The sequence below is a fragment of the Nomascus leucogenys genome, chromosome 2 (assembly GCF_006542625.1).
Source record: "Nomascus leucogenys isolate Asia chromosome 2, Asia_NLE_v1, whole genome shotgun sequence".
NCBI lineage: Eukaryota > Metazoa > Chordata > Mammalia > Primates > Hylobatidae > Nomascus > Nomascus leucogenys.
The window spans coordinates 20921745-20947382 of record NC_044382.1 but is presented as its reverse complement, the minus strand read 5'-3'; the positions used below and the strand labels follow the sequence as shown (position 1 = coordinate 20947382).

Below are 25638 nucleotides of genomic sequence, written 5' to 3'. Positions count from 1 at the left end.
GGGCAACAGAGCGATTTAAAAAAAAAAACCTCCAGTTCCTGGATCAGTCTTGGTGACAGCAGTTACTCTGTTCTGAGTAACAGAACAAAGGGACAAAAATTCTTAAATAGCTTATTTAGGACTATAAAAAAAGTCCTAATTGAACTGGTAATCAGAACCTGCATGATCAGGCCTCAACTTACTTATCTAGCCTTTTCTCTCATTCCCGCTGTTTCATTTCCTTTATGGGATAATTAAACTGCTTTACTAGCTGATTAGCATTACTGCATTAACAATATGCCCTTTACTTTCTTATCTCAGTGACTCTATGTGCTTCCAGAATCCCCACCTCTTTTCAAACCTAGTTTTCAACAAAGATGCAAAAATAAAGCCTTCGTGTTCTTTCCAACCCATAATTTCCCCCTTCCTTTGATCAAATCCAACATTACATTTTAAACTCTTATGTATTATATTCTGCCTGTACAATGGCTATGTATGAATTTATTTTAATTACCTTAATATATTGTCAGTTTTAAAAAAGCAAATAGAGTTGATCCTCTTTATTTATGGACTCCATATATGCAAATTTGCCTACTCACTAAAATGTAACCTCAAAATCTGTATTCACAGTGCTTTCATGTTCATGAACATAAACAGAAGAGCAAAAAACCTGAGTTGTCCAGAGCACACATTTCCATCTGAGGTCAAACAAGGTGACACTTTGCCTTCTTGTTTCCGTTCTCAAACCATAAACAAGTGTCCTTTCTATAATCTATTTGGTGCAACATATTTCACATTTTTATGCTTTATGTTGGCAATTTCGCTGTTTAAAATGGCCCTGAGCATAGTGTTCAAGTGCTATGTAGTGCTCCTAAGCTCAGGAATATTGTGATATGCCTTACAGAAAAAAAATGCGTGTAAGATAAGCTTTGTTCAGGCATAAGTTATAGTGCTGTTGGCAGTGAGTTCAATGTTAATAAGTCAGCAATTTTTTTATATATTAAAAAAGATGTCTTTAAATAAAAACACACATAAAAAACAAAGTGATGTATTGACTGGCTAAAGAAAATGCTGTCACCAGAGGCTCAAAGGAACCTACCCCTGTGTTTTCCCCTAGGAGCAATGGTTCTGCTTAAGGTGACTTTATAAAACATAGATACCTCATACAACCAGAACTAACTACACTGTATCTTATGCAGTTTTATTTTCCTCTCGGTGCCTAACAATGAATGTCTGACATAAGATGGTTTGTGAAAAACTGACTAATGAATATGTAAGTGAACTCCATGGTATCTTGGGAACAGAGAAGGGAGAGGTGGAAAGGAAGAAAGGGGAGCTGAGATCAAGATATGAACAAGGGAACTAAAATAAACACCCTATACTCAACAAACACACAAAGCCAGGTCTTTTGGGGGCATGACTAGAAAGATTTATTAATTTACCATATCCTCTGAAATTAACTCACTGACCCCTTGCCAAGACTTAAAAAGCTAAGATAACTTGGCACAAGATTTCTGTGTCCCACAGAAAGATTTGAAGAACTAAATAAAATCTAAGGTTAAAAAACATACTTCAAAAACATGAAAACTTCTCCTACCCATGCTGAGTGTAAACTATGGATTTGGCCGCCATCATGAATTTCATTTCTATAGATGTAGCAATTCTTTTATATAGACAATTTTCACTTTTCTGGCAGGTTAACTGAAACTTGTACATACTGGAACCCTCTCCTTTTTTTGCACAATCTATTACCACAGAAGAACTGTACAAAGCCAAGACTGCTTGTATAGGACACTTTTTCTCATACTTCACACTCTCTTCCACAATACAGCCATATTTGTTTGGTTATTGGTTTTTAATACACATAACTCTAATGGGCCAGGCATTGTCCTAAGCCACTGACAATTCATTTAATCCTCCTAACAACTCTATGAGGCAGCTACTATTATTATCCTCATTTTACAGATGAGAAAACTGAGGCACAAAGAGGTTAAGCATCTCACTAGAGGTCACACAACCATTAACTGTCAAAACATGAACCCAGGCAGTCTGATTCCATAGATGAAGGTCCAGAGACCATGCTGTTAATTGCTATTTATAATCATGATTTCAGCCACTATCACCTTCTACTCTTGTTCTCCCTTCCAATCCACTATCCAACTCAGCACCAAGAGTAAGTTACATGGCCCTGAGGATAGTGGTGTCATTTCACTCCCTTATCAAAATTCCTCATCAGCTGCTTCTGACCCTTAGAATAAACCCAAACTCCACACAGTGGCTTACAAACCTCTGAAGCTACCCCTCTTCTTCCATGTTCTTGCCACACTGCACTGCCACTTTCTCACCAGCTCTTTCTTTATCCAGGACCTTGCTCATTCTAAAATATCTTCTCCTGGAACACTTTCCTTGACTTTCTTCACTCTACTTTTCAGTCTTAATGTAGGTGCCACATCCTCAGAAAGGCCTCCTCTGGCCACTCTATCTAGAATAATCCCACTCATCGTTCTTAACTGCAGCCTCTTTTCTTCGTAACACAGAACGTATAATTATTTTGTTTACTTGTTCTTTTTATTTACATCTCTCTATCAAAACTTGTTTACAGTTGTATTTTCAAGTACCTACAAGAGTTGCAGATGATCAATAAATACTCATTATATTAAAAAGCCAGGTTATCGTGTGGCTTCCTGTTACTTCTGATTATAACACTTTATTCCCCTTGGGATATGAGTATCTGACATGAGATACATACCTATAATTTGAGTCTTCTTTATCAGAGATTATGTAAGCATTAAGAATATACTGGAAGCTATAATCCCAGCACTCTGGGAGGCTGAGGCAGGAGGACTGCTTGAGCCCAGGAGTTTAAGACCATCCTGGGCAATATGGAGAGACCCTGCCTCTACAAAGAATAAAAAAATTAGCCAGCCATGGAGGCCCACACCTGTGGTCTCAGCTACATGGGAGGTTGAGGTCAAGACCGCAGTGGACTAGGTTGTGCCACTGCACTACAGCCTGGATGGCAGAGTGAGGCCCTGTCCAAAGAAGGAAGGAAAGGAAGGTTGGAATATATGTATATATATACACATACACACACACATACTGTAACTCATTAACTAAAAGATGTTTATCATCATGTATTCTAAAAACTCATACTTAAGAAATGCAATCGGTCTAAAGGAAATGCCAATTATGTGTTGTTATTTTCAAATTACTCCTTATAAAATCCAAAGGCTACAAAGATACTACTTACATTAAATTCAAAATCAGTGTTGTCTTGCCAGCAAATTTCTCAAGCTCTTTTACTTTTTTTTTTTTTTGAGACGGAGTCTCACTCTGTCCCCAGGCTGGAGCACAGTGGCGTGATCTTGGCTCACTGCAACCTCCGCCTCCCAGGTTCAAGAGATTCTCCTGCCTCAGCCTCCCGAGTAGCTGGGACTACAGACACGTGCCACCATGCCCTGCTAACTTTTGTGTTTTTAGTACAGACGGGGTTTCACCATGTTGGCCAGGATGGTCTCAATCTCTTGACCTCATGATCCACCGGCCTCGGCCTCCCAAAGTGCTGGGATTATAGGCACCCTGTAATCCCAGCCATCGCGTAAGCCACTGTGCCCAGCCAAGGTCTTTTACTCTTAATGTTCAAATTAAGAACTTATATTTGTTCTACTTAAAATTACGTGATTTTCAGCTTTAGATACATTTTTTCTTAATTGCTGGAAAAATGCCACCTTTAAAAAATGGCCAATGTAATACAATTTAAGTCAAGGTTTTTTTTTTTTTTTTTTTTTTTTAGATGGAGTCTTGCTCTGTTGCCCAGGGGCTGGAGTGCAGTGGCACGATCTCAGCTCACTGCAACCTCTGCCTCCCAGGTTCAAGTAATTCTCTTGCCTCAGTCTCCCTAATAGCTGGGATTGCAGGCACCTGCCACCACGCCAACTAATTTTTGTATTTTTAGTAGAGTTTCGGTTTTGCCACGTTGGCCAGGCTGGTCTCAAACTCCTGACCTCAAGTGATCCGCCTGCCTCGGCCTCCCAAAGTGCTGGGATTACAGGCGTGAGCCACAGCATCCAGCCTAAGTCAAGGATTTCGTATTTCAAATGAATTATATATTTACTCTGTGAGTAAAGCCAGCCTAAGTACATGCTTAATATGTACATCTTAAGATTATCTACAAATTCTCAATACTTTTTTCTACAAATTTTGCAAACGTGAATAGTTTACACCTCTATTTTCAAAATAAAGTGCCAACGTTTAATTAGAATAGTGCTGCCATAATTGAGACTCTTAAATTACTCAGTAATCAGTTGCTGGTATAAACAATTCAAAAGCCAAAAGCAGTTGCAATATAACAGAACCATGAATTACAGGTGAAAGGCTGTAACAAGAAATATTGTTAGGAAGAATATATTCTATGGGAGCATGTTATTGCCATAATCACAACCATTATCTACAATACATACTCTTGTGCAGCATATGCTTTTTGTCTGTTCACAGTTAACTAATTTTAAAAAACCAAATAGCATTGCTAGAAGCAGTGAAAATAGAACAGAAATGTAGTGCTCTTACAAATCTTACTCTCTTTAGATTTAATAATATGAAAACAGACCAGGTGTGCTGGCTCATGCCTATAATCCCAGCACTTTGGGAGGTGGGCAGATTGCTTAAGCCCAGGAGTTCGAGATTTTCCTGGGCAACATGGCGAAACCCCATCTCTCTACAAAAAGTACAAAAATTGGCCAGATGTGGTGGTGTATGCCTGTAGTCCCAGGTACTAGGGAGGCTGAGGTGGGAGGATCACCTGAGCCTAGGAGGTCAAGGCTGTAGTGGGCCATGATCGTGCCATTGCACTCCAGCCTTGGTGACAAAGGGAGACCCTGCCTCAAAACAAAACAATCAAAAAAAGAAAACAAAACCTTAAGCTTTACTCAAAAGAAAAGTATCATTACCACACTTCCAAAGAACTTTGTCCCAGGCCAGGTGCAGTGGCTTACGCCTGTAATCCCAGCATTTTGGGAGGCCAGGGTCAGTGGATCACCTGAAGCCAGGAGTTTGGGACCATCTTGGCCAACATGGTGAAACCGCATCACTACTAAAAATACAAAAATTAGCTCGGCGTGGTGGCAGGCAGGCACCTGTAATCCCAGCTACTCGAGAGGCTGAGGCATAAGAATCGCTTGAACCTGGGAGGTGGAGGTTGCAGTGAGCCGAGATCGTGCACTGCACTCCAGCCTGGGTGACAGAGCAAGACTCAGTCTTAAAAAAAAAAAAAAAAACCCAGAACTTTGTCCCATGTGCCAACTCTGGATACAGGTGATCCTGCATACCAAGAAGTTCTAGTAATCTCCTAATTACAACAAAAATAAATCAATCTATCTATCTATCTATCTGTCTATCTATCTATCTATCTATCTATACATAAAATCAACTGTATAATCTCTATTTTAAAAATATGCTTTACCACTAAGTGGAACCAAAACCAAGAATCCTCAGAGAAACGGCTGATGCCAGGGCCGAAGCAGTCAAAGTTTCAGGACAAGCCTAAAACATCTTTGTACCAGAAGTTAAGGGTGCTCAAAAGAAAAAAGAGGAGTTCAGGCACCATGGCTCCATCCTAGCACTTCGGGAGGCCAAGGCAGGCAGACTGCCTGAGCTCAGCAGTTCGAGACCAGGCTGGGCAACGTGGTGAAACCCTGTTTCTACTAAAAATACAAAAAAAATTAGCTGGGCATGATGGGCCTATAGTCCCAGCTACTCAGGAGGTTGAGGCAGGAGAATAGCTTGAACCCACAAGGCAGAGGTTGCAGTGAGCAGAGATTGTGCCACTGCACCCCAGCCTGGGCAACAGAGTGAGACTGTCTCAAAAAGAAAAAAAAAAAAAAAAGAAAGAAAAGAAAAAGAAGAAGAACTGAGGAATAGTCTATTTAAAAAAAAACAAAAAACTGGCTTGTAGTTTCCAAAATGCCTGTCGTCAAAGACAAAGAAAGGTTAAGAAACTCTTCATTAAAAGAGACTAGAGAATCATGACAATTAAATAAATGAAATCCTGGAATGGGACAACTGACAAAACTGAATATGGAAGAGGTAAAACTATTGTTTCAGTGTCAAATTTTCTGAATTTTTTAAAAATATACTGTGGTTATCTAAGAGAATCATCCTTATTCTCAGGAAATGCACACTGAAACATTGAAGCAAAGGGGGCATGATGTATATAACCTACTTTCAAATGGATGAGGGAAGTTAAGTGTGTGTGTGTGTGTATGTGTGTGCGTTTGTGTAAACAGAAAAAGATGGGGGTGGGGGAGGGAGAATGACAAGCAAAGATGGCAAAATCTTAAAAATGGATGAATATGGATGAAAGGTATACATGTATTCTTTTTACTACTCATTGTTAATTTTATGTGTCGTTTATCTCAATAAAAAATCTATTTTTGGCTGGCATGGTGGCTCACACTTGTAATCCTACCACTTTGGGAGGCTGAGATAAGTGGATTGCTTGAGCCCAGGAGTTTGGAGTTCGAGAACAGCCCGAGCAACACAGCAAGACCCCATCTCTTAAAAAAAAAAAAAAAAGTGTATATATTTTTTCTTTTTTTTTTTAATATGCCTCAATAAGTAACATACACTTGGAACAAAGTCAAACTTCATGAAAAGGATTGGTTGTAGTCAGGTGCAGTGGTTCACACATGCAATCCCAGCACTTTGGAAGGCCAAGGCAGGCAGATTGCTTGAGCTCAGGAGTTTAAGACCAAGCCTGGGCAGCACGGCAAAACCCTGTCTCTACAAAAAAATACAAAAACTAATTAGCCAGCATGGTGGCATATGCCTGTAGTTCCAGCTACATGGGAGTCTAGGGTGGGAGGACTGCTTGATGCCGGGAGGTTGAGGCAGCAGTGAGCCATGATGGTGCCACTGTAATCCAGCCTGGGTGACAGAGCAAGAGCCTGTGTTTAAAAAAGAAAAGAAAAAGGTCAGGCACGGTGGCTCACACCTATAATCCCAGCACTTTGGGAGGCCGAGGTGGGCAGACCACCTGAGGTCAGGAGTTTGAGACCAGCCTGGCCAACACGGTGAAACCCCATCTCTACTAAAAACACAAAAATTAGCTGGGCATGGCAGTGCACGCCTGTAGTCCCAGCCACTCGGGAGGCTGAGGCAGAAGAATTGCTTGAACCCGGGGAGGCAGAGGTTGCAGTGAGCCAAGATGTACCACTACACTGCAGCCTGGGTGACAGAGTGAGACTCAGTCTCAGAAAAAAAAAAAAAAGAAAAGAAAAAGAAAAAGAAAAGGATTGGTTGGGATTTTCTTTTCATTCTGAGCCATCATTTTTTTTTTCCGGTTTTTTGTGTGTGTCTTGTTCTGTTGTCCAGGTGGAGTGCAGTGGCACAATCGGGCTCACTGAAGCCTCCACTTGCGGAGCTCAAGCAATTCTCCTGCCTCAGCCTCCTGAGTAGCTGGGACTACAGGCGTGCATCATTACATAATCTGTGAGCCTCGCTAATTTTTTATTTTTTGTAGAGACAGGGTCTTATTATATGGCCCTGGCTAGTTTCAAACTTCTGGGCTCAACAAATCCTCCCTCCTCAGCCTCCAAAAGTGCTAGGATTACAGGGACGAGCTAGCATGTCCAGCTGAGCTGTCATTTTCTTGATTTTACAATTTGAAGAACATTTATTTCAGAGCTGAACTAGCCAATAAGTAGCTCTCAAGTGCAACCATTCTTCCACTAACTCACTGAAGAGTTAAAATGCAGCATGAACATTATAAGCTTTTACATACAGACGTAAATTTTAATGTAAAGGAAATTTTACTAGAGTTAAAACACATACTTTTACCTAATGTTGATAATTAAAATCTTATTTTATAGTTAAGTTACAGTAAAAGGAACAATCACTATTGTGTAAGTTACGCAAACTTTATTCTTATTCTTTTGGGACACCCACTACCAACAATATCCCAAAGCCATGTTAGTATGTCAAGCAGTCTTAAGTACTTATGAGTAAAAAATCTTAAGTCATTTTACTTAACAATACGCAAAAATACCCTCCAGGGACTGAGGCAGGAGAATGGCGTGAACCCGGGAGGTGGAGCTTGCAGTGAGCCGAGATCTGCCACTGCACTCTAGCCAGGGTGACAGAGAGAGACTCCAGGACACTTTTAAAAAGTTCTTATAATTGTTCTAGTTAATGACAGAAGTTAATAAACACTAGCAAAATGTTATAATTGGATATGATGGTAACAGACTATTTATAACTCTAAATCACTAGAATATCCACCCCACTCATTAGAAAAACTTTGTTAAATATTTACCATAAAATATTTATTTGAAAGTTGCTTTGCAAATACTAGCCATTACAAATCCAACTGCGTATCTTGTGGTACACATTATCTATTCAAGTTCCTCAAATGCAATTTCCAATAAATTTTAAAAGCTTAAGCACCTAGGGTCCATTTACAGAAACAAAGTATAGAAATACTATTTCTATTTAACAAGCAAAACACTCCTATTCTGTACTTACAGCAACTTCAGACTCACATTGTTTTGTATGTAAGTTTAACTGTGAAATATTCTTTCCTATTGCTGGCAGTTGCTTAAGGCCACTTGCACAGCTTATTTGCTCTTTAAAGTTAATCGATTTTGTTTTATAAAAGAAAGGACAGTGAGGTGTTTTTCTTGCCAGAGGTATCATATGTTAGACTGGTTTCACAAGAAGATCAAATATCCAAGGTACTCAAAAATGAGTAGAGCCTAAGGGTTTTATCTGTATTTCAGATCCCAATTCTAGTTTTCACAGGTATGATAACATAGCCACTAAAATAATTTTCAGAGTTAAAATTTTACTGTTAAAGGGGTTTAAATTTTATAAAAATTTATTTCACAACTTAATTCCTATTAATTGGAACCTAAAAATGGCCTTTGTTCATCTAGATTTTAAACTTTTTAAAACTTCAGAACATGCCTCGCAATGACAAAACTAAGGAAATAAAACAAAAGTAAAGAACAATAATTTACTGACAACACAATGGTAAATGTTTTCACAACATATTAGCTTATTTAATTCTCTTAACAGACCTGGAAGGTAGACCTTATCCTCATTTTATACAGTAGAAGTACAGGAAGTATCTTGACTCATGTCCTTCCTCCACTTACCCTTCCCACTCTTCATTTAAAAACAAAACTAAAACTCAAATTTGATCAACTGTGGCACACTCACAACCAGTTATCTTTTTAAATAGGTGGTGCTCCATTTAAAACACTCTATTAAGGTAATTTTATGAAATGTATTATCTTGTTCCTCAGGACAACATCTAAAAAAGGTAGTAAAATCAGTTAGTCTTAAAAAAAGTCATAAAATCCTTCTACGAAAATGATAATATGAGACATCCTGCACTGGCACAATATGTGAAAATTATGTCTTTGCAGACACAGGCTTGATATTGTACAGTCTGATTATATTATCTATAGATTTTGCTTCTGCTTGATTAAATTCATATGTATTGCCAAATATCAGATGCTAATCAAAAGTATCTAACTCTAAAAAACCTTAACAGAATGATAAAATGAAAAATCCTATATCTCAACAGTGGTAAGAGTGATACCATCTCTTTGTGAACTCAAATACTTGATATTCTGTTTAAATTAAGTAGGCTACAGTTTTTTTCATTTTTCACCAGTAATTAAACTTAGATGTATTATCCAATCTCAAAAACTAGACTTGACTTTTCTGACATGAAGGAAAACTGTTTCTGGAACCTGTCTACTGAAATTTTGAAGATCTTTATAATATATTTCCCCCTCAAGTTCTCAAAAAAGAAACATTTATATTTCAAATTATTTAATCTGCACTATTTGATTAGGGTATAATATGGACCTTCTTTCGTTTATGACAGAACTAGCTTCTAAAAAAGTACTCACTGATATATCATCTTGTGTCATTTTCTATTTCTTTTTCATGCAGTTTTCACGTGCATATGCCTTACAGAACTGTAAGCTGACTACTGGAACCCTACGATCTGTCACATGTCTTATAGTACTCTACAGGGCTCGTGGTTGCTATTTAATAAGCACTCAGTGAAGGACCCTTACAAGGTCAGCCAAGATTAGTAAGGATATCAATAATGTATTCTGAGTTACTGTATAACGTCTAGATGTTTACACCCTATGCCAGAAATACAGTACTTAGATGGTACACAAGCGATTAAAGAACATTATTCCAAATTATCCACTCTGAACACAAGAAAAACTGGAAAAAGTTGTGCATAAATCCGATTCATACGACATAGCACACACTGAGGCATGTCGAACTGACCACAAGGATCACAGGATTATAAAATTTTTAAAAGCTGGTCGCAGAGGACCACTGATTCTGAAGCACATAATACAGCTCAACAAATGTAAAAATATTTTTTACAACTGCTTACGGAGAACACCTTTATAATAACAGTGAAGATTTTCTTTTTCACCTATGGAAACATCTATTTGCTTCTCTCTCATTAAGGATCACCAACCTTACAGACATTATTCAGAATATTCCAAGAGGTCAGAAAAAATTCCTTCTATGATAGGTGCGTATGTGGAAAACAGAACACACTCTAACTGAATTTGGTTCAGAATCTTAAGTACTGTAGTCTGGGTGCGGTGGCTCACGCCTGTAATCCCAGCACTTTGGGAGGCCAAGGCAGGCGAATGACTTGAGGTCAGGAGTTCAAGACCAGCCTGGCCAACATGGTGAAACTCTGTCTCTACTAAAAATACAAAAAATAGCCTGGCGTGGTGGCACACGCTTGTAATCCCAGCTACTTGGGAGGCTGAGGCATGAGAATCACTTGAACCTGGGAGTTGGAGGTTGCAGTGAGCCGAGATCGTGCCACTGCACTCCAGCTTGGGCGGCAGAGTAAGCCTCCATCTCAAAATAATAATAATAAAAAAAAAATAAAAATTAAGTACTATAAATTTTTCCCAAGTAATTTTTAATTTGTGTGAGGTATATACTACTAATTCACCTTTCTGATAGTGAAATATGGACATACCTAATTTTACTGTGCTTTGCTTTACTGTGCTTCACGCCTATTTAAGGTTTGTGGCAACCTTGCATTAAGCATTTTAGTAATTTTTTTTTTTTTTTGAGATGGAGTCTTACTCTGTCGCCCAGGCTGGAGTGCAGTGGCACAATCTTGGCTCACTGCAAGCTCTGCCTCCCAGGTTCACGCCATTCTCCTGCCTCAGCCTCCCAAGTAGCTGGGACCACAGGCGCCCACCACCACGCCTGGCTAATTTTTTTTTTTTTGTATTTTTAGTAGAGATGGGGTTTCACCGTGTTAGCCAGGATGGTCTCAATCTCCTGACCTCGTGATCTGCCCGCCTCGGCCTCCCAAAGTGCTGGGATTACAGGCGTGAGTCACCACGCCCGGCCGCATTTTAGTAATTCTTAGAATATTTCCAACTTTTTCATTATTCTTTCTGTTATAGCAGTCTGTGATCAGTGATCTTTGATGTTACTACTGTAATTGTTTGGGGATAGCATGAACCGTGCTGCTAACTGATAATATGTTGAATGTGTCCTGACTGCTCCACTGACTGCCCATTCCTGCCGCTCTCCCTCTCCTCTGGCATCTCTATTCCCTTAGACACAATATTGATGTTAGGTCAATTAATAACCCTACAATGACCTCTAAGTGTTCAAGTGAAAGGAAAAGCTGCACATCTCCTACTTTCAATCAAAAGCTGGAAATGATTAAGCTTAGGAAGGTATGTTGAAAGCTGAGACAGGCTAAAAGCTATGCCTCTTGTTCCAAAAAGTTAGGTTGTAAATGCAAAGGAAATGTTCTTGAAGGAAATTTAAAGTGCTACTCTAGTGAACACAAGAATGGTAAGTGAAACAGAGCTTCACTGCTGATATGGAGAAAGTCTGAGTGGTTTGAATAGAGTATCAAACTAGCCACAACATTCGCTTAAGCCAAAGCCTAATCCAGAGCAAGGCCCTAACTCTATACAGTTCTATGACGGCTGAGAGAGGTGAGGAAGCTGCAAAAGAGAAGCTGAAGCTAGCAGAGGTTTATGAGGTTCAAGAAAAGAAGCCGCCTCCATAAGAGAAAAATTTAAGGTGAAACAGCAAGTGCTGATGTAGAAGCTACGGCAAGTTATCCAGAAGGTCTAGCTAAGATCATCTAATGAAGGTGGTTACACTAAACAGATTTTCAATGGAGATGAAACGGTCTTCCAGTGGAAGATGCCATCTAGGACTTTCATAGCTAGAGAGGTCAGTGCCTGGCTTCAAAGTTTCAAAGGACAGGCTGAATCTCTTGTTATGGGCTAACGCAGCTGTGAGCCCATGCTCACTGGACATTATGAAAATCCTGGGGCCCTTAAGAATTATGCTAAATCTACTATGCTTGTGCTATAGAAATGGAACAACAAAGCCTGAATGATGGCGCATCTGTTTACAGCATAGTTTACTGATTATTTTAAGCCCATTGTTGAGATCTACTGCTCAGAAGAAAATATTCTTTTCAAAATATTATTTCACATGGACAAGGAGTCACCAAGGAGCTCTGATGGAGACGTACAAGAGATGAGTGTTTTCACGTCTGCTAACACGATGTTCATTTTGTAGCCCATGGATCAAGAAGTCATTCTGACTTTCAAGTCTTATTATTTAAGAAAATACATTCCATAAGGCTGTAACTCCCTAGCTAGTGATTCCTCTGATGGACCTGGGAAAAGTAAATTGAAAACCTTCTGGAATTCACCATACTAGTTTTGCCATTAAGAACATTAGTGGCTGGGCACAGTTCACACCTGTAATCCTAGCACTTTGGGAGGCCAAGGCAGGAGGACTGCTTAAGCTCAGGAGTTCAAGGCTAGTCTCAGCAACATAGCAAGACCTCGTCTCTACAGAAAACTTAAAAATTAAAAATTAGCCGGGTGTGGTGGTGGGCGCCTGTAGTCCCAGCTACTTGGGAGGCTGAGGCAGGAGAATGGCGTGAACCCAGGAGGCAGAGCTTGCAGTGAGCCGAGATCGGGCCACTACACTCCAGCCTGGGCGACAGAGCAAGACTCCGTCTCAAAAAAAATTGTGATTCATGGTCAAAATATCAACATTTACAGGAATCTGGAAGTTGATTCCAAACCTCACGGATCACTTTGAGGGGTTCAAGACTTCAGTGACAGAAGTCACTGCAGATGTGGTGAAAACAGCAAGAAAACTAGAATTAGAAGTGGAGCCTGAAGATGTGACTGAATTGCTGCAATCTCATGATAAAGCTTGAATGATGAGTTGCTTCTTCTGGATGAGCAAAATAAGTGGTTTCTTCAGACGGACTCTACTGCCAGTGAAGAACATTGTTAAAATGACAACAAAGATTTTTTTTGTTTTTCTTGAGACGCTGTCTCCCTCCATCGCCCAGGCCGGAGTACAGTGGCACCATCACTGTTCACTGCAGCCTTGAGCTCCTGAGCTCAAGTAATCCTCCTACCTCAGCCTCTTGAGTAGCTGAGACTACAGGTACTTGAGACCACACCTGGCTAATTTTTGTATTTTTACCAGAGATGGGGTTTCACCATATTGCCCAGGTTGGTCTTCGACTCCTGGGCTCAAGTGATCCATGTGCCTTGAACTCCCAAAGTACTGGGATACAGGTGTGAGCCACTGCACCTGGCCAAAAAAAATATTTTTTTTTTGAGATGGAGTCTCGCTCTGTCACCCAGGCTGGAGTGGCACGATCTTAGCTCACTGAAACCTCCACTTTCCAAATTCAAGCAATTCTGCCTCAGCCTACCGGGTAGCTGGGACTACAGGGGCCCGCCACTACCCCTGGCTAATTTTTGTATCTTTAGTAGAGATGGGGTTTCACCACATTGGCCAGACTGGTCTTGAACCCCTAGGCTCAAGCAATCCACCCACCTCTCCCTCACAAAGCGCTGGGATTACAGGCATGAGCCACTGCATCCGGCCTAAGAATTTTTTTTTTTTTTAATTGAGAGGCAGTCTCGCTCTGTTGCCCAGGCTGGAGTGGGCAACTTAGCTGATAAAGCAGTAGCACAGTTTTAAGAGGACTGACTCCAATTTTTTTTTTTTAGATGGAGTCTCACTCTGCTCCCCAGGATGGAGTGCAGTGGCGCTATTTCGGCTCACTGCAACCTCTGCCTCCTGGGTTCAAGTGATTCTCGTGCCTCAACCTCCCAAGTAGCTGGGACTACAGGGGTGTGCCAGAATGCCGGCTAATTTTGTTTTTGAGATGCAGTCTCGCTCTGTTGCCCAGGCTGGAGTGCAGTGATGCAATCTTGGCTCACTGCAACCTCTGCCTCCGGGGTTCAAGTGATTCTCCTGCCTCAACCTCCTGAGTAGCAGGGATCACAGGCGCCCACCACGACGCCCAGCTAATTTTTGTATTTTTAGTAGAGACAGGGTTTCACCACGTTGGCCAGGTTGGTCTCAAACTCCTAACTTCAAGTGATCCACCCACCTCAGCCTCCCAAAGTGCTGGGATTACAGGCGTGAGCGACTGCGCCTGCCTTCATTTTTGTATTTTTAGTAGAGACAGGATTTTTGCCATGTTGGCCAGGCTGGTCTCGAACTCCTGACCTCAAGTGATTTGCCCACCTTGGCCTCCCAAAGTGCTGGGTTTACAAGTGTGAGCCACCGCGCCCAGCCTGACTCCAATTATAAAAGAAGCTCTACTTTAGGTAAAATGCTATCAAGCAGCATTGCATGCTACAGAGAAATCATCTGTGAAAGGAAGAATCTATGATGCAGAAAACTTCATTGTTATTTTAAGAAATTGCCATAGCCACCCCAAACTTCAGCAATGCCACAACCCCGATAAGTCAGCAGCCATCAACATGGAGGCAAGATTTTCCACCAGCAGAATGACAATTATCTGCTGAAAGCTCAGATGGCTGTATTTTTTAGCAATAAAATATTTTTAAATTAAGGTATGTACTTTTTAAAATATAATACCATTGTGCATTTAATAGACTACCACATAGTGGAAACATAACTTCTATATGAACTGGGAAACTAAAAATTTGTATGACTTGCTTTATTCCAATATTCACTTTATTGCAGTGGTTTGGAACTAAACCCATAATATCTCTGAGGTATGCCGGTATAACAATTTTTTTGTTTACATGATGTCTTGTAAAAGATTAGCATAAACTGCTAAATATATATTCTGAAAGTATATCATCTAGATTTAAATCTAGACTATCTTCTAGATGTGTTATCTGTGGCACACTCTTAGCATTCTGTGCCCAATTTCCTCATCAGAAAATTGAACATAACAATGTTGTCACCTTTGTTCTTGGCACATGGCAAATGCTCGATAACTATTAGCTTTTATTATTAGAAATATCTGGATTTAAAGGATATCCTCTGTAATAAATATCAACTTACTAAATTTAATGTATTCATTCAAAAATATTTGAGTGCCTACTATGTGTCATAATTGTTCTAAGAGTTAGTAATACAGCAGTAGACAAAATGAAGTTCCTGCCCTCAAGGAACTTGCATATCAAGGCAGCAGATGAATATGTGTAACAGAGGAAGGCAAGCACAGAAAAAAATAGTGATGAGTGTGAGTGCATACTGTGTAATATAGGAGGTCCACCGAACAGAACAGAGAAAGCGAGGGACAGTGGTGGGAGAAGAGATCAGAGGAGGGCAGCAAAGAGCCAGATCCGTACAGGCCAGTAAGAAATGAGATGAGAAGCCACTGGAGAGTTCTGAACCCATTTGACTTAGTATTTTTAAAGAATCCCTCTCGCTGCTGACTGGACAGCAGATGATAGGGCTAAACACTTTACATGCTTCGTGAGAAATAGGACATCCTTCAAAGTCCCATTCAGTACCGAACTTATAAGCCAAATACATCAAACTAAGGATATTACTGGCTGGGTGCAGTGGCTCACGCCTATAATCCTAGCACTTTGGGAGGCTTGAGGCAGGCGGATTGCCTGAGCTCAGGAGTTTGAGCCCAGCCTGGGGAGCATAGCAAAACCCTATCTCTACAAAAAATTAGCCGGGCATGGTGGTAAGCACCTGTAGTCCCACTTACTTGGGGGACTAAGGTGGGAGGATGGATTGAGCTCAGGAGGTCAAGGCTGCAGTGAGTCAAGATCGTGCGTGCCACTGCACTCCAGCCTGGGTACAAGTGAGACCCTGTCTCAAAAACAAACAAACAAACAAAAGTATTATTTAACCATGGGAGTTTAACTACAAATTAAGACATGTAGTTTCAACCGTAGAACCTAAGTCACTTTAAAAAGTGACAAATGAAAAATTAGTATGAGAAAAATTAATAGAAAAAGGCTCAGTATGCCTATTTGCATTGTTTTTTTTTAATATTAAAAAAATTTTTTTTAGAGACAAAGTTTCACTCTGTTGCCCAGGCTAGAGTGCAGTGGCACAATCACAGCTCACTGCAGCTTTCAACTCCTGGGTTCAAGTGATCCTCCCATTTCAGCCTCCCATGTAGCTGGGACTATAGGCATGCACCACCATGTCCAGCTAATTTTTTGTAGAGACAAAGCCTGTGTTGCCCAGGCTAGTCTTGAACTCCTGGGCTCAAGAGATCTTCCCTTCTCGGCCTTCCAAAGTGTTGGGATTACAGGTGTGAGCCACAGCACCTGGCCTTGCACTGTTCTTTAATGATTTACTAAAAATGCATGAAAACAAATGGCAAACAAACAAACAAACAAAAAACCCAAAATTGAATGTTCAATGCATGTCTTTTTTCTACTATAAAAATATAGGCTATTTGAATGAGAACTCTTGAATGAAACATTTCATTCAATAGTTGTTGAAAAAGCATGCATGTACGTTTACCACATAATGGTGTTTGCAAAATTATAAAAGATTATTTATATTAAAGTTATCTAGAACTTAAATACTGTCCTAAGAATTGAGAAGCTAAATAAAATTCATGTCAAAACAAATATTCTAGGCCAGGCACAGTGGCTCACACCTGCAATTCCAGCATTTTGGGAGGCCACGGTGGGTAGATTGCTTGAGCTCAGGAGTTCAAGACCAGACTGGGAAATGCGGCAAAACTCCATTTCTACCAAAAATACAAAAATTAGCTGGGCGTTGTGACATGTGTCTGTCATCCCAGCTACTTGGGAGGATCGCTTAAGCTACTTGGGAGGATCGCTTAAACCTGGGAGGCTGAAGCCAAGATGGCACCATTACACTCCAGCCTGGGTGACAGAGCAAGACCCTGTCTCAAAAAAAAAAAAAAAAAAAAAACCAGAAATGAAATATTCTAAAATTGGCTAACTAGACTCTTCTTAAATGAAGTACAAATCATTCATGTGCACTGTTGCACATTAACAAAATCACTCACATTTAATAATTCGTTAGCTAAATCTATCCACAAGTAATAAATAGCTATAAATTGGCTCAAACATAGGAATATATTATGTTTCTTTACCTGTACTTAATTTTCAGGCAAAAGAGCCCTGGTAAGCCAAATAATTTCTTGCCAATTTGGAAGAGGGACTGAATAACCAGAAAGCCCTTTCTCCAGTGTGCTTTCCTTGTATATACTGTTCGTCCATTGTCAAACACCATGAATTTGGTATCACATATTTTAGAGGATTCTTTTTCTTGATATTGTTCAGTCTCTTAAGAATAAATTGTCTGCTTCAATTTGCATTTATAAATCTTTTTATGTTTTAGAAATGTTTTACATTAGCAGTTACTTTAAAATTTTGAGAATACACAAAACAAGCTGAACAAAATATTAAGAATTGGCAGATGGAACTCGCAATATGTCTTTCCAAAGACTTTATTCCTCAACATGTCTTTTGAAAGGGTACTTCTGCAACATGCTTTGCAATATTCAAATAGAAGCCATTTATGATTTAGCAAAAATAATACAAGGCACAAACAACAGAGGTATTTAAATGAGCTGTCCTATATGTAGGCTAAACTGAGTCTTAAGAGAGAGTACTCACTGAAAATAATGATTTCATGGATGAAGATACAGTTCCTACATACTTATAAATAACCTAGTCTGACAATGATATCTTTATTTTCACAAACACTGTATTCCTTTGATTTTTCTAGTGTTATACTGTTTTGTGTGTAACAGTAATAATAGTAATAGATGTTTCAAGAGTTTACTGTATGTCAAGTACTATACTGTTTCACATTTAATCCTCATAATCCTATAAAATATCATCTCCATTTTACAGAAAAATAAAGATACCATTCTAACACATAAGATCACCGTTTCTAGTAGTAGACCTAAGATCTCAATCCAGTTCTCACCTCTGAACCACTAGCTATTCCTAGATTTATTAAACACCATCTGGAGGCACCTAAGAATAGTGGCAAAGCATATTTGACTAGCAAATTTTTATAAAAATACATAGATGGACAAACACACATAATTAAGCTAAACAAGGAAAGCTCACATGAAGTGTTAACCTGAAAAACACAGAAGAGTAAACAGTAAAATATGTTGTCACCAAAGGTAGCTGAGACTAAAATGTTAACTGTATATAAGAACCTTCAAAAGTACTAAAAATGTACTTTGAATCTGTGAAGTGATCTTCACTAAAACAAACATTGGAAACAAGTAGGAAAATAATATAAGAATACAAAAGGCCAGAGGCGATGGCTCATGCCTGTAATCCTAGCCCTTTGGGAGGCCAAGGCAGGCGGATCACATGAAGTCAGGAGTTCGAGATCAGCCTGGCCAACACGATGAAACCACGTCTCTACAAAAATTAGCTGGGCGTGGTGGCGCATGCCTGTAATCCCAGCTACTCGGGAGGCTAAGGCAGGAGAATTGCTGGAACCCGGGAGGCAGAGGCCAGTCGCAGTGAGTTGAGATCACACCATGGCACTCCAGCCTGGGCGACAGAGCAAGACTCCATCTCAAGTAAAAAAAAAAAAAGTCCAGAAAAAGATTCAACCGTGGAGCCATATTGTGAAACCTTGGAGTACTAGCAAATGGCACTCAAAATAAAAAAGGCTACGTACTTCCAATGGACATATCAGTAAACAGATGAAAAACTGCCTTGTAGGCCGGGCACGGTGGCTCACACCTGTAATCCCAGCACTTTGGGAGGATGAGGCAGGCAGATCACCTGAGGACAAGAGTTCAAGACCAGCCTGGCAAACATGACGAAATCTCGTCTCTACTAAAATTACAAAAATTAGCTGGGCATGGTGGCACGTGCCTGTAATCCCAGCTACTCAGAAGGCTGAGGCAAGAGAATTGCTTGAACCCAGGAGGCAGAGGTTGCAGTGAGCCGATATCGCACCATCGCACTCCAGCCTGGGCAACAAGGGCGAGACTGTCTCAAAAAAAAAAAAAAAAAAAGAAAAAAAAAGGAAAAAAAAGAAAAACTGCTTGTAAACTAATACTAAAGTGTGCAAGAAAACATAAGAGGCAGTTAAGTGCTTTTTAAAAGCACCCTGACAGTAGTACTAAATAGATTAAACTACAGAAAATTACCCCTAAGAAATGCTAGCAGAGATAAACCAAACTCATCTTTCTTTGGAATTAAATTCCTAATATCTATTTGTGTCCAGTTACTAGAAAAGGAGGAGAATAATTAATTCATTGTTTCAGCAATAACAATTACTTATAATTGGTTCAAAGAAAAGTTGACATGGGAAGACTAGAAAGCTGACAACTATCTTACTATCTCTGCTTTCAAATTCCAAGAAGCAAACTGAACAGACATTTACAGGTAAGATAAAGAAAATAAAGGGGATGATATCTGAAGACTGAAAGAAAAGAAAAGAAAAATAATCCATTCAAGTTGTAGCATATTTGTAGTGGCAAGGTTCTTGAAGGCAGGTATTGTATGTTTCAAGTTCAGAAAATAGAGTACTAGACCAGGCGCAATGGCTCCCGCCTGTAATCCCTGCGCTTCAGGATGCTGAGGCAGGCAGACTGCCTGAGCCCAGGAGTTCAAGACCAGCCTGGGCAACATAGCAAGAACCCTTCTCTACAAAAAAATTTTTTTAAATTAGCCAAGCATGGAGGCGCAGCTGTGGTCAGCTGCAGTGTGCATGTTTGCGTCACTGTACTCCAGCCTGGACAACTGAGTGTGACCCTGTCTCAAAAATAAAAAATAAAAAGAAACTAGACTACTAATCCAATAAATAACAAATGTATTGCCTGTTAAAATAAATGACTGTACTATTCTTTCTAAAAGCAAAAGTTTCTCCCTCTGGAATCAGGAGACTAGAACAACAGTTTCTACAGCTCTATTACATTATCTAAACATTTAGGAACTAAAACCAAGCAAATATACATCAATAAAAATCAACTTATGAGGGAAAATGCAAGCTATGCTTAGGAGAATAACTTAAAATGGACTACCCATAGCTGTTGCCTTAGGATCTTAGCCAGAGCTATTTGAATCACTATCATAAAAAGGGCCACTGAGGCTGGGCAAGGTGGCTCATGCCTGTAATCCCAGCACTTTGGGAGGCCGAGATGGGTGGATCACCTGAGGTCACAAGTTTGAGACCAGCCTGGCCAACATGGCAAAACCTCATCTCTATTAAAAATACAAAAATTAGCCAGGCATGAAAGTATATGCCTGTAATCCCAGCTACTCAGGAGGCTGAGGCAGGAGAATCATTTGAACCCGGGAGGTGGAGATTGCAGTGGGCCAAAATCACGCCACTGCACTTCAGCCTGAGGGATAGAGTGAGACTGCCTCCGAAAAAAAAAAGCGGGGGGCAGGCCAGTGATGAAATAGATTTACCACTAATATTACTCCTTGCGAAGAAAGAGAAGGATTCACTGAGCTTGAACAAATAAGTAGCAGTTTTGATCTACCACTACCATGTCACCTTCATTACATTCCTCAAATCTGGAGAGAAAATAGAACTGCAGCAACTTTCAATTTTACCATGTATAGGATGACAAAATATAAACATGTCCAATTTTATTACACCACAAGTAAAGATAGGTCATAGGATGACAACGGTTAAGCTAGTGCTCCTAGTTGGTGGGAATGGTGCCACTTATCCTTTCCTGCCACATCGCCTTTTATGCAACTTGATGAGTGGGAAGATACTGGCATTCCAAGCTCTGGCAGGCCTATGGCTTTATCTGCTTCCCTCAGTTCCACAATGTTCTGCAAAAACAAATCCCTCTACCGCCACCAGGAGGTGCAGCGATTGTGGAAAATATACCCCCACTTCCAGAAAAAGTCTTCGAGGTCTCAAAAGCCAGTGTTTGAAATACATCATTATCACTTTGAGTGGCTGAGATGAGTGGATCACCTGAGGTCAGGAGTTCGAGACCAGCCTGGCCAACATGGCGAAACCCCGTCTCTACTAAAAATACACAGATTAGCCGGGTGTGGTGGCAGGCACCTGTAATACCAGCTGCTAGGGAGGCTGAGGCAGGAGAATCACTTGAACCCCCGAGGTGGAGGTTGCAGTGAGCCGAGATCTCGCCACTGCACTTCAGCCCCGGGAACAAAAGCGAAACCCCATCTCAAAAAAAAAAAAAAAAAAAAAAAAAAAAAGAAATACATCATTATACTTAAGAGCCGCTACCATACTGAATCTAAGAGTGGCTACAGGAAACACATTTTTCAAAGAGTACATTTCTTTTTCTGAAGTAAAACCTCACTGGGTATCAATATACACTAAAAGTCCTAGTCTTCCTGAGTCATGGTCTTATTGCATAAAATATTTAAGTATAACATTTATTGATTACCATTTCTAAGAAAATTTCCCTTTTCAGCCTAAATTGTCTACAGAGGATAATGGCTCCAAAATTTGTCTGCTATTGTAGAAACTAGTTCCAACTATTTTTCCTTGATGGAAACGCATTTCTCCAATAGCCATCAAAGGTGGAAAAAGTCTTACTCTAGCCAGGTCCCCTCATTTTACAGATAAGGAACCCAAAGTCTGGAGATTCATGTGATTCTGCCTCAAATCATACATACAGCTAATTAAAAAGGTAATGCCATTATATGAACCAGATAGTTAAACCCCCTAACCTTTCTCTCATATAAGCCCTCATTCTATTGATCCATCTATCTGAATAGCCCTTAATCACGTCACTGTTTCTTCATTTCCAAGTTCCTTCATCATTTTATACCTCTGATAATCAGACCAGCCATTCTATGGATATGCTGCACGTCTATTATGGCATTATAAGGTGCACAGTCTAACAGATCCACGGTTCTGTACGATGCTTACATTTGGGGGGAAGAATTTCTTCTCTTCTTGCCAGTGAAAGATGAAAATTAAAATCCCGAGTACTCATCAGTAAATTAACCTCATGTTCTAATCTTAATATGTGTCAGACACCCACAAAAGCCTTAAAAAGTCTTTGGTGACAACATTCTTCTATGTTCTTGAATAATTTGGTTCAAGTCTACATCCTAAATTGGGTAGTAAAAAGATAGATAATATTTTTCAACAATAGCTTTTCCTTTAGATAACTACTTACATGGCAAATTTAACCTAAAGCACGTGAAGATTAGTAACAAGTATGATTAAGCACATATGAAAGGTACAACAATAGTAGGAATATTGCCTCGATTTCTGTCTTATGAACAATGTACAGCCCCTTCAAATTTTTGAGTACCACAAATTTAGTCCTCTAAGAGAACAAGGTGTTTCTTAATGGTTTTATTCTGCTGACCTCTGACTTAGAAATAAAGAGGCAGTGCCAGGCACGGTGGTGCACGCCTGTAGTCCTGGCCACTTGGGAGGCTGAAGCGGGAGGATCACCTGGGCCCAGGAGTTGGAGGGTGCAGTGAGTTATGATCACACAAAAGAATAAGACCCCGTCAAAAAAAAAAAAAAAAAAAAAAAAGGTAGCTTTTAGTCTTCTTTTGGCCTTTAAGAAACTATTTAAGTTGATATCCTAATCTTTACACAATATACTAAAAAAATGCCAATGAACCTAGATCTGGAAAAGAACTATGAGTTTATTTCATCTACAGTAAGCAAAAGCAAAGAATATATAAATAGCTAAAAATAAAAAAAAATATAAATAGCTAAATAGTCCAAAATAAATAGCCGAAGCCTTAATAGCCAAATGAGTTGTTATAAAGGAAAATTATTAAAGCAAATCACTTTGCAAACTTGAAGCTGAAGAGGTTTATTTCACTCTAAATGCAAAACATTTGCTAGTTTCAAAAGTACACTAAACATATTATGTTAAGGGCTTTATATGCAATACAATCCCTTAACCCACAAGCCTCACAACAACATTCTAAGGTAGGTGTCGTTGCATTTTCATTTTGCACCAGAGAAAACTAGGGCACTGTGAGGATAAGTAACTTCCCCAAGGTTACAAAGCTTGAACCCAGCTTTGCAGGTTCTGAAACCTGTGCTCCTTAGGCACTCTGTTGCCTTCTTGGTAGCATAGAAAACATAAAAATATGGTCAAGCTCTAAGTTCCATCTGATGTATCAGACAAGGCACTGGAAATTACTTTGTTTCCTGGTGTCAAGAAAACAGTTTGCTATCTATACTTCCTGATTTTAGGTTAGGTAGGTGGCACAAATCAACTGTTTTTCTCACCACACTTATTGCATAATCATTAAAACCCAAAGGAAGAGGACTGCTTAAATTCTTAAACTTTATTTCCTGCTGGCCTAGAAGACCTTACTTAACCACTGTTATATCTGATATACTCATTTTAAAAGTTAAGGTTTTCCTTGTGCAAGTAAGAGACTAAAGTTATTTCAGTCTTAAAGGAAATCAACTACGTACTGGTCGTTTTACCTGCTTTTAAAAGCAGATCAACAGGATATAAACCAGGGTTGTTTTTTTCTTAAGAGGAAATTTCTTAATGACCTCTTAATTTAATCGAATGGAACAAGTAGCACACCAAAAATGATGTGTAGTGGAAAAAGAAACAGAAGAAAAATCGCAAGAAGTTATATAGTGATCTACTTTCACTAGTGTTAGAAAAGCAAAGGATGAGTCTCTTCTTGAGTAACTTCAGGCTGACCACAATAGCCACTTGTTACACTACTACCACCCACTCCAACACTTCAGGTTCATTAGGAATTAAGAGGAGGCAAGGAAGGTAAAAGACACACCCCAACCAGGTCTAAGGTCTCTCCGTACTACACCGTGAGGGACACAGGGAACCAGTGCATTGTGCCCCCAACCCCCAAACCTTCCCTGCTCCCCAGGAGGCAAAGCCCACAGCCTGAGAGCAAGACAGTCCTCCGGCCAGGGCAGTGACCCAGCGCCAAACAACCCGCCCCTTATGACCAAAGCGTCGGCACCCAGGGGTTGGAATAGGGGAAGGGATAGGAAGGCCTGGAAAGGAGAGAAGGGTGGCCAAGAGGATGTTTTTTAAAACGAGGGAGGGTCCCTCCCCAGCCTCGCCAGCGGGGATGAGGCCCGGGGCCGGGAAGGAGCGGGCCGCCGCCATGATGGGGCTGGCAGAGCCGGGGGGCGTGACGTGGGCAACCCCTAGCCCAAGGCCAGCTCCGTCTCCCCTTACCCCCTCCCCCACGTGGGCCTCGGCCACAACTGCCCCCCGATACTCACGCTTTGTCCACCAGCTCGCGCACCTTCCACATGTTCAACATCGTGCCCCGCGGGGGACGGGCCGCCGCCTCCCTCTCCTGCTCCCCACGGACCCCGGAACACTTCCGTACCGGGGCAGTTCCAGGCCGGGGTCACCGCCGCCCGCCGCCTCGAACTCCCCCAGTCAGCAGCTTCCTTTGCCACAGCAGCGACGCCGCCGGTGACACGTCGAGACGCGGCAGCAGAGGCGCTGCGTGGAGCGGAAGTGCCCGACTGTCCGCCGCTGCGCGCGGTGCACGCCGGGACTTGTAGTTTTCCCTGAGTGTCGAGCGGGGCCGGTTCAGTTGCGAGAGCTGAGAGGAGTTGGGTTGGTTTCTCTTAAGCTTTCCCAGTCCCCGGCACCATACCTACCGAGCCAGAAATTTTGGAGGTGGGGCCCAGCGATCTGTGCTTTTACAAATCCTCTAGGTGATTCTGATCACGCTCAAGTTTCAGAACCACTGGTGCAGGATCTAGTCACACTCAAACACTTTTCAAATGTAAGGCAGTATTGCTGTTATTAGTAATGATTATACAGAAGTATGATTGGCATATGTATTCCTCATCGACAGACACATCGCTGTATTTATTTCCCAATGCCCAAGTCCACTTAGATCTCTAGGCCTTAGTTTCCACCCCTGTAAAATTGAAGAACTTGTATTCTAAATCCTCTTCCGCTCTAATTCTATGATACAATGTTTTATATTTAGACAACTACCTGAAATCCTCGTTAAATGCTTTACTATAAACCTCAGAAACTCGGTTCACACTCCACGGGAAACTAAAAAGCCAACATTATATATACACGCACACATACACATATATATGACAGGTTTGTGTTTTTTAAGGATAAATATGCACATTGCTTCCATTGCTTTGTTGCAATGGTTGTCATCGCTTCCTTCTCTACTTACTCATTTTTATCAATGCTCACGTTAAAGCTACAAGCAATCTTAAGTTTCATTTGATCCATCTGCTGAAATTTTACAGTTCTTTTCATCCTACAAATATTTATTGAGCATCTTGTATGTTCCAGAAGTGGGGAATACAGTTAAAGACCCAGCTCTCTTGGAATTTAAAGGTAATTGGAAGAAACATACAGTAATCAAGGAAACATTTAAGATAATGGCATATAGT

The 25638-nt window shown here is 40.5% G+C and overlaps 1 protein-coding gene across 4 annotated transcripts in view; it reads right to left on the bottom strand.

The window, feature by feature from the left end:
- The window catches only part of CLINT1 (clathrin interactor 1), a 73394-nt gene extending 48665 nt beyond the window's left edge, over positions 1-24729 (bottom strand). For 3 of the 4 annotated variants that reach the window (XM_003268585.4, XM_003268584.4, XM_030825825.1), the window contains exon 1: positions 24484-24717. In XM_003268585.4, the coding sequence (XP_003268633.1) occupies positions 24484-24524 (41 nt within the window). In that variant the 5' untranslated portion in view covers positions 24525-24717. Of the gene's footprint in view, positions 1-24483 lie in introns of all 4 variants that reach the window. The other variant, XM_030825808.1, reaches the window with a different exon arrangement.
- Between the last annotated feature and the right edge of the window lie 909 nt (positions 24730-25638).